The following is a 15,485-nucleotide window of genomic DNA, read 5'->3' as shown; positions in this document are numbered from 1 at the left end:
GGGCCTCGAAGCGGTTGGAGAGGCTCAGGCGGGGAGAAGCAGTCGCATCCTGGATTCTCTTTCTGTCACGGATAACAATTTCGGCCCGGGATGACTGAAGGCTGGGTGTTGAGGAGGTGAAAGGCCGCGGACAGGTGGAGGTATCCCATGGGACAGTATCCTGGAGGGCTGCTTTGAGCGAGGCAATGTGCATTGATTGTTCGTGTGCAAGGTCCAAACAGGAGGTCAGCATGGTCTGTTTGTCCTGCAGTTCCTCGGAGAGTCGACGGATGTCCTCCTTAAGGTCGGTGATTTGTTTGTTAGCCATGTTAGCCAAGTTAGCCATGGCTGTTGCTTTTTGCGTGTGCACACACGATCCTTGTGTGCACTGCATGTTAACAGTGTCTTTAGTAGAGCAGAAATATGATTGTCTTTAGTAGAGCAGGAGTATGATTGTCTTTAGTAGAGCAGGAACATGAACTTGTGCCGTAGTGCTGCTGCTGCTGCTGGCTGTGCTGCTGAACATTTCAGTTACTTTGCAACATTTAGCGGCTTCACTCTCTAAATGTCGCATTTTTTTTCTCTCGCCTTCTCAGCCCCACCCTTTTCTTTGAGTTTTTTACCAATGTTATCCATATTTTTTCCATATAAGTGCTTCACTACTACTACCAAAGATACTCAATTATCGTCTTTGCTGTTACTACTTCTTCTTCTTCTTCTCCTTCTTCTTCTTTGCAATAAGCTGGTGGGCACGGGCGGCTGCCAGCTGGCATCCAACTTAAAGACACATTGTTGCCACCTACCGGACTGGAGTGTGAAACAGTAGATTAGCAGGAGAAAAAAAAAAACTGGTGATGACTGCGTGGTGGCCGCCGGCCATCCTGGAGTACTGGCCGTTCTGTGATTCTCCAGAGCACACAGATGGCCAGTCCGCCCCTGGCACCACCTCCAGTCTAACCTCCTGTTACCATCTGTAGCCCTGTACAAAAATCATATAAGTTACAGAGCATAAAAAATAATTAACAGTATAATAATATGCTTTATTAAAAAAGTTCATAAATAAATAGAGTTCATAATAGTAAAAAAAACTGTTCAAATGTGTGCTGGTTAAAAGCATAAATATAATATGTACAGTTTAATAAATAAGACTATTTACAGTTTAAAGATAAATTCATATAACGGTCTTTAAGTTCATTAAATCTGTAAAATAACTGTGGTTCGAGATAAAAAGAGAGAGGAAGAAGCCGTGTTTATATGTGTAACCTAACCTGTTATTTGTCACCTATCAATCATTTCATTCCTGTTTTATCTTTGGTGGTTAAAACTCACGAGCCAATCAGAGTAAAGTCACCGTGTAAGGGGCGGGACTAGTGCCGCAGGTTAGTGTGGGAAGTAGTGAGCACGCATGAGGAAAGAACCAGAAGCTATCGACCAGAGAGCTAAAGAGAGGAGGCATCGTGTTGTGTGGGAAGCATTAAGTTTTATCGTGGAGGTCGACTACTCGTGGTCCTGATATAAACTTCTGTGTGACCTGCAAGAGGTGAATATAATGTGTATGCCTGTATTTGTGCTATATCTAACTGTTATAGTGAACTGAGACTGAATGTGTAACGAGGTTAGCGACGTGCTAGCTAGCGGTAGCATTTGGTGCTAATGTGCCTGCATATCGTAGCTTTTGCATTGGGATATTTCTGAAGCTAAAGCAAAGCTAATGCTAATTCGCCATGAGATAGTTTTTGATGTTGTGGCTCAATTCGGATAATATGCTTTAAGGAGACGGACGTTTGGAGAGAGAGACGGGTTTTCCAGCCGATGGCCCTGCTGTGTGTGTTCTTCTGCCCTGTTCTGCGTTCGGCTGTGTCGTGCCGAGTCCTGCTGCTGTGTGTTTCCTTCGCTACGCCATTGCCCGCGAGTGTGTGTTTGGATCATCATTGCCACCGCCATTGCCATTATCATCGTGAGACTTTCATTCCCCATTCCCCTTCTACCCCTACTAACTAACCCTGGATTCGTGAGTACTAACATACACATGCACGTGCTTTTTATTTTGTGCTCAGCTTTGAGTGAAGCGGCCATTACAGTTTTTAGGCCCCACCGCACACAAGCTTCAATAAACAGGCCTGCAACGGGTTAAATCTCATTTAAGTGTTTCATATGAATGTGTGTGGGCCCACAGGTACATGTCTGAGTTTTGTGTTTTCGTGAATTAAAGAGTACTGTTTGAAGGTAACTTAAAGATTCTGAAAAAGGGATTAGGCTAATATTTATTGTCAAGTATAAAAACAAAAGGTTTTCTTTTGAAAAGTAAAGAGTTTTGTTTGTAACAAAAGTATTTAAAAAGGTACTTAAGGTATTTTATTTTGAAGGTATCTAACAAAAGGGTTTATTTTAAGTTAAAGGAAAGTGTGAAACCAAAAGAAAGAAACTGAAGTCTATTTGAAAAAATCTCTTTATTCATACTGTGAATTGTGCTTTTATTTATTTTTCTTAGAATAGCCTACATTTGAATCTTATTTTATCTATCCCTGTCAATAAATACCTGTGAAAGGAATATTTTTGCATTTAAAGTACAGTTGTGGTGGTCATTATTATTAAAGTAGAAAACATTATTAAAGGTACACATTCTAGAAGTAACATTAAAAAAAGTTGTATTTTCCTACAACGAGCCCAGGCCCAGTCTCATAGTATTAACCACTCTAGCTTTATTTTTAACTACATGGGACCTGGGTTACATAAAATGGAGGCACCGCTGGGATTATTTAACATAAACTGAGATTTATTAAAGTAAAATAAATTAGACAAGCAAAAGTAACTTGACCCCACAACTTTAGAGCATTAGTGTAAAAGTAACGTGCTAACAGTAACTAAAGTAAAGTACAACAATGGCAGTCCAAACAAGCAGTCCATCACAACGTGAGCTAATTAACTGGTGCATAGGAGAATCAGTAGACTTAAAGCATGCCCTCCTGTTATATGGAGTGCCTGAAAGTGTTTCAAGAGGAGACATTGAAGACACAGCAGAGACCATCAAAGCCTTGGGAAAAGTTACAGTTAGAGGCAAAATGTTTCACCCTCAACAACAATCGCTGATGGTGTTATGTGAGTGTCGTGAAGAGATCGACCCCTCTAAAATCCCACCTGAGATAATGCCTGTAAGTGAAGGAAGTGGTTGGAAAACTGTCTACTACACAGAGCCTCAGTCTGATAACTTTGAAGAGAAGTTGCTTACCTTTTTGCAGAGTGAAGGGAGAACCTTAGAGGACATCCAAGGTCTATGTCCCCCTCCTACTGAGACCAAAGAGAGTAACAGCAACCCTGAAGACATCATCCGTGCAGTCGGTGATGTTATGAGCAGAACAAACAAGCAACCTGACAGTCAACCATACAGACGTCTGCGGACATTCTCCGGGATCAGTCCCACCCCCGCTGGAGAAGAGACCTTAGACAACTGGTTGGAGCAAGCAACACTCTTAGTGGAGGAAGGTGAGTGTTCAGACAAAGAGAAACGACGTCGGATACTGGAAAGTCTCAAAGGGCCCGCCTTTGAAATCATTCAAGCTGTCCGCCTGACTCAACCTGATGCTAGCCCACGTGAGTACGTACAGGCTATAGAGAGCATTTTTGGTACAGTAGAGTCCCCAGAAGAACTATATCTGTCGTTTAGAGCCCTCCACCAACAGCCTGGTGAGCGTCTGTCTGAGTTCCTACGAAGAGTAGAGAGATCCCTTGTCAAAGTAGTACAGGGAGGTGGTTTACCTGTTAGCGCTGCCAACAGCGCTCGTTTAGAGCAGCTTCTTAGAGGGTCCACCTCTGAACTCATGTTGCTTCAGTTGAAAATTAGGGAGCGAAGTAGTAATCCCCCTACATTCTTGAACCTGTTAAGAGAAGTAATGGAAGAGGAAGGTCGCCAGTCAGCTAGACAAAGCCAAGTGTCACACCTGCGTCCTCAGCGTGTACGCACCGTCCAAGCTGAAAAAGAGAAAGAACCTGAATCAGTCTCTAGGAGTGAACTGCAAGCTCAGATTCAAGAATTGAGAGCGCAGTTAGAGCAGAGAAGCAACCTACAACCTCAGTCACCATCTGATGAGCCCTTTAAAAGTCCTAAAGAGAAACAAAAACCGAAAAATGAGTCACAGAGTGAACTGCAATCACTGAGAAAACAAGTGGAAGCCCTGGAAAGTAAAATGAGTGTAATGACAGTAAAATACATATCAGACCCCCCACGAGAACACACACCCCAGCCCCACCGATACAAAGCAGCTCCAGGTCACAAGCCCGCTCAGTCCAGAGTCTTCTCTCCCCGACAAGACGATGGTGAGTTTTTCTGTTATCGGTGTGGGGAAAATGGCCACATAGCCCCCAGATGTACTGCCCCTGAGAATCTTCAAAAAGTCATCAGAAAGCTCATACGCTTGGTGCGAGTTTCCCCTCCCCCCAGCAAAGAGAGCCCAAAACCTACAGCTGAAGAGCAGTGTGTAGCTAGAACCAATAAGGTTGAAGTCCCAGAGAACAACACTGACTTACCTGAAGGTCTTGTAGGTCCATCATTTATTCACACCATCAAAGTTAATGATGTGGTCTGCGATGCTCTCATCGACAGTGGGTCTAATGTGACTATCATCTTCGAAAGCTGGTACAACAAACACTTACCTGATGTCCTGATAAAACCCCTCTCTGGCCTTGGACTCTGGGGCCTCGCTGACGCCGAGTATCCTTACAAAGGATACGTTGTGGTTGAGATGGAGTTTGCCGAGGAGATCACTGGTGTGTCAGGACGTGTAGAAGTGCTCGCCTTAATTTGTCCTGAGCCAAGAAACCAACAACAAACCCCTGTGCTGGTTGGAACCAACACATCTCTGTTCCGCCGCCTATGGGAACTGGTGAAGACAAAAAGTGACAAGAACACTGTGCACTCAATGAGAATTCAGTCTGTTTACGCCCCTGTTAAAGCACAAGAGCAGTTAACAAAGAATGAAGTTTTGGGACAGATAAAGTGGAAAGGACCTGGTTCACTCTCCATTGCTCCAGGTGCAAAGTACTATGCAACTTGCAAAGTGGAAAGACAGAGTGCCCCGTCCAAAGACCTTGTACTGATTGATGCACCCACTGCCCAGTTACTCCCCGCCGGTCTGCTGGTACAGCCTGGTGTGCTCTCAGACGCCGACATAGACAACAACAGTTTTACTGTTCTCATTCAGAATGAGTCCAAAAAGACAACCTCCATCCCAGTTGGGACCGTTGTTGCTGAGATGTATGCTGTGGACAGAGTTACCCCAGTCCAGCCTTCCGACCTCACAGCTGAAACCATAGACCCAAGTCTCTTCAATTTCGGAGACTCCCCCATCCCCGAAGAGTGGAAGAGTCGGCTTCAGCAGAAGTTGGCTGAGAGGCGGAATGTTTTCTCACTTCAGGAGTGGGATGTTGGTCGCGCCAAGGGTGTTGAACACCACATACGCCTGCATGACAACAGACCCTTCAGGGAAAGGTCAAGGAGACTAGCCCCTGCAGACATTGACGATGTGCGACGGCACATACAACAACTACTGGCCGCTGGCATTATCACTGAGTCCCGTAGCCCCTACGCCTCACCGATCGTCGTAGTCCGCAAAAAGAACGGGAGTATCAGAATCTGTATCGACTACAGAACTCTTAACACCCGCACCACACCAGACCAGTACACAATGCCACGCATCGACGACGCCTTGGATTCTCTATCAGGCAGCCAATGGTTCTCAGTCCTAGATTTGCGCAGTGGCTACTACCAGATAGAGATGGCTCCGGAGGACAAAGAGAAGACGGCGTTCATTTGCCCTCTCGGTTTCTATCAATTTGAGCGCATGCCACAAGGAATCACAGGAGCGCCGGCAACGTTTCAGCGCTTAATGGAAAAAGCTGTTGGCGATATGCATCTCCTGGAAGCTCTCGTGTACTTGGATGATATCATCATTTTCGGCAAGACACTTGAAGAGCATGAGCAACGCCTTTTCAAAGTACTGGATCGACTGGAGGAGGTCGGATTGAAGGTTTCTATTGATAAATGTCAATTCTGCCAGCCCGAGGTTAAGTATGTGGGTCACATTGTTTCCGCTAATGGAATAGCTACTGATCCAGACAAAGTGGAAGTAGTCAAGCATTGGAAAGAGCCCACTCACCTGAAACCGCTTAGGTCCTTCCTCGGATTCTGCAGTTATTATAGAAGATTTATTGCAAATTACTCTGCCATTGTCCGTCCTCTCTCCGAGCTCACCAAGGGTTACGCCCCCACTTGGAAAGACCCCAAGTTCAAAAAAAGTGTCGACCCAAGCAAAGTCTATTTCAAGCCATCAGAGCCTTTCGGAGAACGGTGGACTCAGGCCTGCCAGGACGCTTTTGAGCGTATCCGTGACTGTTTGATCAATGCCCCAGTGTTAGCATTCGCTGACCCCACGAAGACGTACATCTTACACGTAGACGCCAGTATGAACGGCCTAGGCGCTGTCTTGAACCAGGAATATCCTGAGGGCCTCAGACCAGTAGCCTTCGCCAGTCGGAAGCTTAAAGACTCAGAACACAATTATCCAGTTCATCAATTGGAATTTCTGGCATTAAAATGGGCTGTCGTGGACAAGTTTCACGATTACTTGTATGGAGCTAAGTTTACTGTAAGAACTGACAACAACCCATTAACATATGTGTTGACCTCTGCCAAACTCAGTGCAGTCGGACATCGTTGGCTCGCCGCCCTTGCCACCTACGATTTCACCATCCAATATCGTCCTGGGAGGCACAACATCGATGCTGACTTGTTGTCTCGACAGTACACTCCAGAGGAAGCTAAAGAGTGGACTAGTGTCCCACCTGCTGGCATCAAAGCCCTCTGCAAAAGAGCCTGCATCAGTGACGAGGCTGAGGAGCCCGACAGATTGGTGGATCAGTTGGGAGCTCCTGCTGCCGCTGTACCAGAAGCCTACGTGTTTCCAGTGAACCTTAGCATGAACGTGCTGGACCAGCTAAGTCCAAAAGATATCCAGACATCACAAGACCTGGACCCAACAATTGGACCAGTAAAGAAAGCACTGGAGAAAAATAAAGGACTGACTCGTTCAAAAAATGACTCACCTGAGACTGTGTTGCTCCTACGTGAAAGTCGCAAGTTGGAGTTAAAGGATGGATTACTCTACAGAGTAAAAGAAAAAATGTGTGGAAAACAGATCAAACAACTGGTCTTACCAGCAAGATACCGCCCAATGGTGCTGAGATCTCTACACGATGAGTGCGGACACATGGGAATGGAACGCACCACCGAACTGATTAAAGACAGATTTTATTGGCCGCGGATGACAGCTGAGGTCGAACAGTACATTCGAACCTGTGGTAGATGTATCTCCAGGAAGACACTCCCTCAGCATGCTTCGCCCTTGAACCAAATAACAAGTAATGGCCCTTTAGATTTAGTGTGTATTGACTTTTTGCAGATAGAGCCTGACTCTAAAGGTGTCGCTAATGTGTTAGTAGTGACAGACCATTATACACGTTATGCACAAGCATTTGCTACAAAAGATCAAAAGGCCATCACCGTTGCAAGAGTGTTGTGGGAGAAGTATTTTGTGCACTACGGCCTACCTGCACGGATACACTCGGATCAAGGCCGAGATTTCGAAAGTCGCCTGATCAAAGAACTTTTGTCCATGCTTGGGGTCCGGAAGTCAAGAACATCCCCCTACCACCCTCAAGGGGACGCACAACCAGAAAGGTTCAATCGAACACTCTTAGCAATGCTTGGTACCCTGGACAGTGTAAAGAAACAATCTTGGAGTCAACATATCACCTACCTGGTACATGCATACAATTGCACAAAAAACGATTCCACGGGATACTCACCGTATCAACTCATGTTTGGAAGAGACGCAAGGTTACCCATTGACATCTGTTTTGGAATCTCGCCAAATGGTGAAAGTGAAACCTCCTACCAACAGTACGTTACCAGGATGAGGAAAGAGTTGCAAAAAGCTTACCAGTTGGCATCTGACGCTGCTACAAAGAGTCATCTGAAAAACAAAGCACGTTATGACCACCGTGTGAGAGACTTACCTTTGGAGACAGGAGACAGAATTCTCATTCAAAATGTGGGTCTCAAAGGCAAGCATAAGCTCCAAGATCGATGGAAATCGACACCATATGTTGTTGTGGAAAAGTTGCCTAATCTGCCAGTTTACAAGGTCAAACCAGAGCATGGTACAGGTGTTGTGAAAACTCTCCATCGAGATCACCTGTTGCCCATCGGTTACATGGTCAGGATGTCAAACCCATCAGACGACACAAACTCTGTTCGGAGACCTGTAACACGAGCTCAACTTACCCGGAAACGTCAACCAACCAAGTCTGAAGAAAGTGACATGGAGTCATCAGACTCAGAGTTTGAAACTGTCCACAATCCTCCAGATTTTGATGTGGATGAAGTCAGGAGACAATTGGACATGGTAAATCAAAGATCTGTGGAGAATGAAGAGAGTCAGAGTTCGGAGGAAAGTGAAAGCTCTGAAGAGGATGAAAAATCTGAAGAGGAAATCTGTGAAGCTACAGAGAATCAACAACTTACAGAAACAGAGTATGATGAACCGCCTGAAGGTGCTGCACCTTCTCTGTCAGATGCTGATGTCCAAGAGACAAATACTGAATCTGCGGGAGAAGATTTGCAAGATTCAGAAGAGGGAGAAAGCTCACCTCCGTCAAACAGAACCAGACATGACAAAGCTGCTAAAAGCGCAAGAAGTGAAAGTGAAAGGTCTTCTACAGTCCGGAAATCACTGAGAAAACAAAAGCCATCCATGAGATTCACTTATGAGAAACCTGGTCATCCATCTTGTGAACCAGTTACCATTATGCACCATGGCATGGTCATCCAACTCAAGTTGAACACACCAGACAAAGACAAAGAACCAAGGAAAAAGTCCAAAACATCCAAAAGGTACATGGAGGAGGAGAAAAGGAATCACCCTTCCAAGTTGAAGAGAGACAAAAGGTGTGATGAGGACATCTACACATTCAGAAGAGGGAGGGTGTAGCCCTGTACAAAAATCATATAAATTACAGAGCATAAAAAATAATTAACAGTATAATAATATGCTTTATTAAAAAAGTTCATAAATAAATAGAGTTCATAATAGTAAAAAAAACTGTTCAAATGTGTGCTGGTTAAAAGCATAAATATAATATGTACAGTTTAATAAATAAGACTATTTACAGTTTAAAGATAAATTCATATAACGGTCTTTAAGTTCATTAAATCTGTAAAATAACTGTGGTTCGAGATAAAAAGAGAGAGGAAGAAGCCGTGTTTATATGTGTAACCTAACCTGTTATTTGTCACCTATCAATCATTTCATTCCTGTTTTATCTTTGGTGGTTAAAACTCACGAGCCAATCAGAGTAAAGTCACCGTGTAAGGGGCGGGACTAGTGCCGCAGGTTAGTGTGGGAAGTAGTGAGCACGCATGAGGAAAGAACCAGAAGCTATCGACCAGAGAGCTAAAGAGAGGAGGCATCGTGTTGTGTGGGAAGCATTAAGTTTTATCGTGGAGGTCGACTACTCGTGGTCCTGATATAAACTTCTGTGTGACCTGCAAGAGGTGAATATAATGTGTATGCCTGTATTTGTGCTATATCTAACTGTTATAGTGAACTGAGACTGAATGTGTAACGAGGTTAGCGACGTGCTAGCTAGCGGTAGCATTTGGTGCTAATGTGCCTGCATATCGTAGCTTTTGCATTGGGATATTTCTGAAGCTAAAGCAAAGCTAATGCTAATTCGCCATGAGATAGTTTTTGATGTTGTGGCTCAATTCGGATAATATGCTTTAAGGAGACGGACGTTTGGAGAGAGAGACGGGTTTTCCAGCCGATGGCCCTGCTGTGTGTGTTCTTCTGCCCTGTTCTGCGTTCGGCTGTGTCGTGCCGAGTCCTGCTGCTGTGTGTTTCCTTCGCTACGCCATTGCCCGCGAGTGTGTGTTTGGATCATCATTGCCACCGCCATTGCCATTATCATCGTGAGACTTTCATTCCCCATTCCCCTTCTACCCCTACTAACTAACCCTGGATTCGTGAGTACTAACATACACATGCACGTGCTTTTTATTTTGTGCTCAGCTTTGAGTGAAGCGGCCATTACAGTTTTTAGGCCCCACCGCACACAAGCTTCAATAAACAGGCCTGCAACGGGTTAAATCTCATTTAAGTGTTTCATATGAATGTGTGTGGGCCCACAGGTACATGTCTGAGTTTTGTGTTTTCGTGAATTAAAGAGTACTGTTTGAAGGTAACTTAAAGATTCTGAAAAAGGGATTAGGCTAATATTTATTGTCAAGTATAAAAACAAAAGGTTTTCTTTTGAAAAGTAAAGGGTTTTGTTTGTAACAAAAGTATTTAAAAAGGTACTTAAGGTATTTTATTTTGAAGGTATCTAACAAAAGGGTTTATTTTAAGTTAAAGGAAAGTGTGAAACCAAAAGAAAGAAACTGAAGTCTATTTGAAAAAATCTCTTTATTCATACTGTGAATTGTGCTTTTATTTATTTTTCTTAGAATAGCCTACATTTGAATCTTATTTTATCTATCCCTGTCAATAAATACCTGTGAAAGGAATATTTTTGCATTTAAAGTACAGTTGTGGTGGTCATTATTATTAAAGTAGAAAACATTATTAAAGGTACACATTCTAGAAGTAACATTAAAAAAAGTTGTATTTTCCTACAACGAGCCCAGGCCCAGTCTCATAGTATTAACCACTCTAGCTTTATTTTTAACTACATGGGACCTGGGTTACACATCTATAGTCAATCCTGAGCCAATCAGGATCTGGAGACCGCCATTTGCTGCATCACTGCCCAAAATCCCATTTCCTGGTACTCCCTTCCCTGACCAGCTCAGCTACCGGAATGACTCCATTCATGGCCACCTACGGCTATCAACCTCCTCTTCTCTCCACCCAGGAGGGCGAGGTCGCTATCCCTTCGGTCCACGCGCATATCACACGGTGCAAGGAGATTTGGAGATTGGCCTGAGATTCCATCACCCAATCTACCCAGCAAAGTCGGCGGTTGGCGGATCTTCACCGTATCCCCGCTCCCCAATAGCAGCCTCCATTTGAGGTGGAGAAATTAATCAACCCCCTTGCCGTCCGTCTCAAGCTGCACGCCTCCTTACTTGTGCATCCCCCGTTCCACGTCTCACAGCTCAAGCCTGTCTCCTCCAGTGATCGTGTTTCTCTCTCAGAGATCTAACAATTTTTTCTCTACACCCAGTGTTCACCTGCACGCCAACTACCAGTGTTTCCAGCTCCAGCCGTTTTAGCTCTCCGCACCTCTGCAGCCAGCAGCCTTACCCTGTGTTCACCGGAGTCTCAACTCGCCGCTCTAGCACCAGTGCCACCGTGAGCTATCGCACCTCCATCTTCACACGCCCAGATGGGGACTCCACCTGGGACTCTCTTCACCTTAACCTGCAAAACCATTGTGAAGTCAATAAAGTACTTTATATCCTACTTCCTGCCTCATTGTCCGCTTTTGGGTCTACACTCCACCAACCGAGTCTAACAGTTTTTTCATTTTCTAATAAAGAACATACTATTTCTATACTATTAAGTTTTGTCTGATTTAATACAAATTATGGATTATTCCGTTTTATTAGTTTACTCAGTTTATAACTGTCTTTGTTTACTGTCTAATAAAAAACATTATTTTGAGTACAGCTTATTATGTCTTTTAAGTGTACTGATTATATTAAGTGAAGACAATTAGCCTACATTTTAATAAATGGGGGGCTGTGAGGGACCTGGATAATGGATAGGGGGGCACTGACAAAGAAAAAAGGTTAAGAACCACTGGCTCAGAGTAAAGTATGACAGATAGCTGAAATAAAGTCACAGAAACATATTTTCATAACTCACATGGTAGTCTGACTTCCTTGTTCACTTTTTATTCTAAGCAAGCCTCTTTTTGGTCTGATCTCAGTATGCATACATAACTGTCATACAGCTTGGAGTATCCGCAAACTGCCACTGTGATCTTCTCCTTGCTGTGTGTGAAAGTCAGGATTTCAGCGACATTCACACCATTATGTCAGTTCAACATTCAACAACTTGCACAATTACACAAATTTAGTCTATTTGGGTCTTTTCATTGAGTGTTGAAACAGTCAGCCTCAAACATAGGGCAATACAGAGTGGTGTAGGGATGGTGTAGGGTGTTGGATTTTGGATTATTGCGGAAAATAACCTCTGTTTATGTTACTGACACATTTTGTTCAGCAAGACAATCTTCACAGATGAACACCATTTACGTGATTTTCGAAGTGTTGCCAGGAGTAAAAAGCTGATGTTAGGCTATAAACAGATTACATTGCTGTCTCATTATTACAATGTCACCACCGTCGTACTACACAAGTACTATAATAGTTTGAAGCCAACGTCCAAAGACGAACTAGAGAGTCTCCGTGTTCGGTGTGATGACATTCTATGTCCGTGACAACCTCTGTAGTCTCATTTAGACGCATGTTAGCAACCGCCATTTTTAAGACACGTAAGTGCATTTAGTTAAATCTGCATTAAATGAAGAACCCATTCAAAAAACCGATAGACTTATTTCAAGTAATGAATGCACAGAAAAGAAGGGGAAAGAAGAGAGAGAACCGGTGAATCTGGTGAATACTGAGTTTGTTGACAGTCGTGTGCCTTTGCTCGCTAGCTTACGGATAATGCACAATAAAGTGTTGTAGCTGTCTGGGGCAAGTAAACAAAAAAGATCCCCATGATCAAACTCACGCAAGTTACATGATGCAAAATTTGCTTTCTGTTTGGGTAAGACTAGAATTCCTGAAATTGAATCAAAGAAGTCAGTGCTGTTTATGAGATTTCTACCAGCTGGGAAAAAATTGGGTGCAAAGAGATTAGGGCAAGGATGTACTCCCACAAAGATCAACATTTACAGCTTGAGCTCAGCCAACTTTGACCTGTGACATCTGGCAGATGGCCCAAGGCGGAGATAAACATTAACCAAAGTCACCAACATTGAGGAGGATTAAAGGAGAAGGCATAATACTGCAATCTCTATGGAGAGAAACAAAGCAGCAGAGGTGAGGAGGAAGGAGGGCTGGGCCGGAAGGATAGTGATAAATTAGTTGTAAAACGGAAAGCTTTGGTCAATGTTACTCACTACTTGAGTAACAGCTCAGCCAAACTTTGACCTGATATGAGATAAACATTAACCAAAGTCACCAACATTGAGGTGGATGAACAAAGAAGGCCTAATACTTCAATCTCTATGGAGAGGAACAAAGCAGCAGAGGTGAGGAGGAAGGGGGGCTGGGCTGGAAGGATAGTGATAAATTAGTTGTATGACAGAAAGCTTTGGTCAAAAAGCTGCCAGAGCTCAGCAGGTTCTCCTCTCTCTGGTGATGGAGACCTTGGAGGGAACTGACCTCTGCTTTCCACAACTCCTCAACAGCTCCTGCAGGAAGCCAATACGTCCTCACTTTGAGACCATGCTGATTTACATTCTGCTGTCCTTCATCTCTCTGCTCACTGCAGCTCTTAACCTGCTGGTCATCATCTCTATCTCCCACTTCAAGTAGACATTCATTAATTCATAAAACTGATACATAGTAACAAAGAGTCTTGCCTGTGAGAATCAGAGGATTTTCTTCATAGTAATCTGATTGTATTTCAGTCATGTGCTCTATCTGCTGTTATCTCAATGGTAATTGATACTATAAATATTGATAAATATATTGCTGTTCTTCCTCTCCAGGCAGCTCCACACTCCCACCAACCTCCTCCTCCTCTCTCTGGCTGTCTCAGATTTCTTCGTGGGCCTCCTCATGTTCTTTCAAATTGTCCTCATAGACGGCTGCTGGTTCCTTGGTGACCTCATGTGTACTCTGTATCAGTATGTAGCATATATTATTGCCTCTGCTTCAGTAGGAACCATGGTGCTCGTGTCTGTTGACCGCTATGTGGCTATATGTCATCCTCTGCATTACTCCAGTGAAATCACACAAAAAAGAGTTCAGGTGTGTGTTTGTCTGTGTTGGATATGCTCTGTAATTTTTCAAAGTCTGATCCTGAAGGATATATTGAAAGAACCAGGCAGGTATCACTCCTGCATTGGGGAGTGTGTATTTGTCATTAACTACATTGCTGGACTTGCAGATCTCACTTTTTCCTTCATTGTTCCCATTACTGTTATTGTTGTTTTGTATATGAGAATATTTGTGGTGGCTGTGTCTCAGGCTCGTGCCATGCGGTCTCATATTGCAGCTGTCACACAATCAGGGAAAGTAACTGCAAAGAAATCTGAAATGAAAGCAGCCAGGACTCTTGGTGTTGTTGTAGTTTTGTTTCTAATATGTCTCTGCCCATTTTACTGTGTTGCTCTTACAGGCCAAGATAGTGTGCTCAATGCTTCATCTGCTGCCTTTGTAATATGTCTGTATTATTTTAACTCCTGCCTAAACCCTGTAATTTATGCCCTTTATTATCCCTGGTTTAGAAAATCAACTAAGCTCATAGTTACATTTCAGATACTGCAGCCTGACTCCTGTGAGTTGAACATACTGTAGAAAGACTCTGCATGGGCCTGAAATTAGGCCCTCAGCATGAATGAAAAATGTACTCTGTCATGGTGAAATAATGACAGTAAAGTAATCAAACGCTGCTAATCTTATCTATGCATTTACATTGCTTATGGTACATTATTATATTCTTGAAGAATGACTGAGTGAAGCCACTGAGTGGAGAACAGACAAGCTACTTCAGGTTTGTTCATTTTCTGTTATTTTTTCAAAACAGCATCTCTTGGATTTACTGTGTAGTCTGTAAATATCAGGACTGTAACCTATTTTTGTTTTGATGGCAGTGTGTTAAGCACAGTGGATTCTAAAGGAAACTGTAGGCTTTCATTCCCAACTTGTAGTCGTATTTTTCAGAGGTTAATTAGAAGAACCTTGTCTGAAAGTGCACCCTATTTTATACATGACTGAATACTGTAGCCCACAGACATTAGCAGGTACTGTGTCTTCACTGGGGATGCAGTGCTAGGTTAGGTCCATTTTGTATGTGAACACCTACAAAAACTTTTAAATGTACAATATGTAACAGTCTATCAAAACAAACATAAGTTTGTGGAGGGTTGTGTGGAGGGCTGGGCAGAGTGGGGGCAGGAGCCACTGCTCAGCTGCTTAGGGTCGGCTAGAAATTCTGAATTGGAGCCAGACCATCTGGAGAATAAATACCTGGAGTCAGTGTGGAAAACTCCAAGGGGTGTTATCTATCACAAGAGATGGAAAGTTATCCCAGCTTTCAAAATGATGCGCTGTGACCACTGACTGTAAAACAAGCCAGCGTGATGTTACTCATAGGTTTCTGAAGGGCTTGCAAGAGGCTTAGAGTGGATGATACCAGTCATCGCCATCTTGGCAGTATCTGATGGGTAAAGAGGTGGAGCCTGGGTGGACTTCAGATATTCCAGTTCTTTCT

At 43.6% G+C, this 15,485-nt stretch overlaps 1 protein-coding gene and 2 long non-coding RNA genes across 3 annotated transcripts; all 3 read left to right on the top strand.

Moving 5' to 3' along the window:
- The first annotated feature begins 1,078 nt into the window (after window positions 1-1,078).
- On the top strand, window positions 1,079-2,119 carry LOC141002469 (uncharacterized). Its single transcript, XR_012179630.1, has 2 exons — window positions 1,079-1,519; window positions 1,753-2,119. It is a non-coding gene; the product is annotated as an uncharacterized lncRNA (long non-coding RNA).
- A 7,016-nt stretch (window positions 2,120-9,135) lies between these two features.
- On the top strand, window positions 9,136-10,613 carry LOC141002468 (uncharacterized). The gene is made up of 2 exons (XR_012179629.1): window positions 9,136-9,586; window positions 9,820-10,613. It is a non-coding gene; the product is annotated as an uncharacterized lncRNA (long non-coding RNA).
- A 2,792-nt stretch (window positions 10,614-13,405) lies between these two features.
- On the top strand, window positions 13,406-14,569 carry LOC141002466 (trace amine-associated receptor 13c-like). Its single transcript, XM_073473806.1, has 2 exons — window positions 13,406-13,578; window positions 13,759-14,569. The coding sequence occupies exons 1-2, from the start codon at window positions 13,406-13,408 to the stop codon at window positions 14,567-14,569; spliced, it is 984 nt and encodes a 327-aa protein (XP_073329907.1).
- The last annotated feature ends 916 nt before the right edge of the window (window positions 14,570-15,485 follow it).

Source organism: Pagrus major, chromosome 9 (genome assembly GCF_040436345.1).
Source record: "Pagrus major chromosome 9, Pma_NU_1.0".
NCBI lineage: Eukaryota > Metazoa > Chordata > Actinopteri > Spariformes > Sparidae > Pagrus > Pagrus major.
This window is presented reverse-complemented; position numbering and strand designations above follow the sequence as displayed.

What these genes read in the sequence shown, in the direction of transcription:
- LOC141002466 (XM_073473806.1), top strand. Translation starts at nt 13,406, where the DNA reads ATGGAGACCTTGGAGGGAACTGACCTCTGCTTTCCACAACTCCTCAAC. An exon ending in ATCTCTATCTCCCACTTCAA is followed by an intron (nt 13,579 to 13,758) that starts GTAGACATTCAT and finishes CTTCCTCTCCAG; the next exon opens with GCAGCTCCACACTCCCACCA.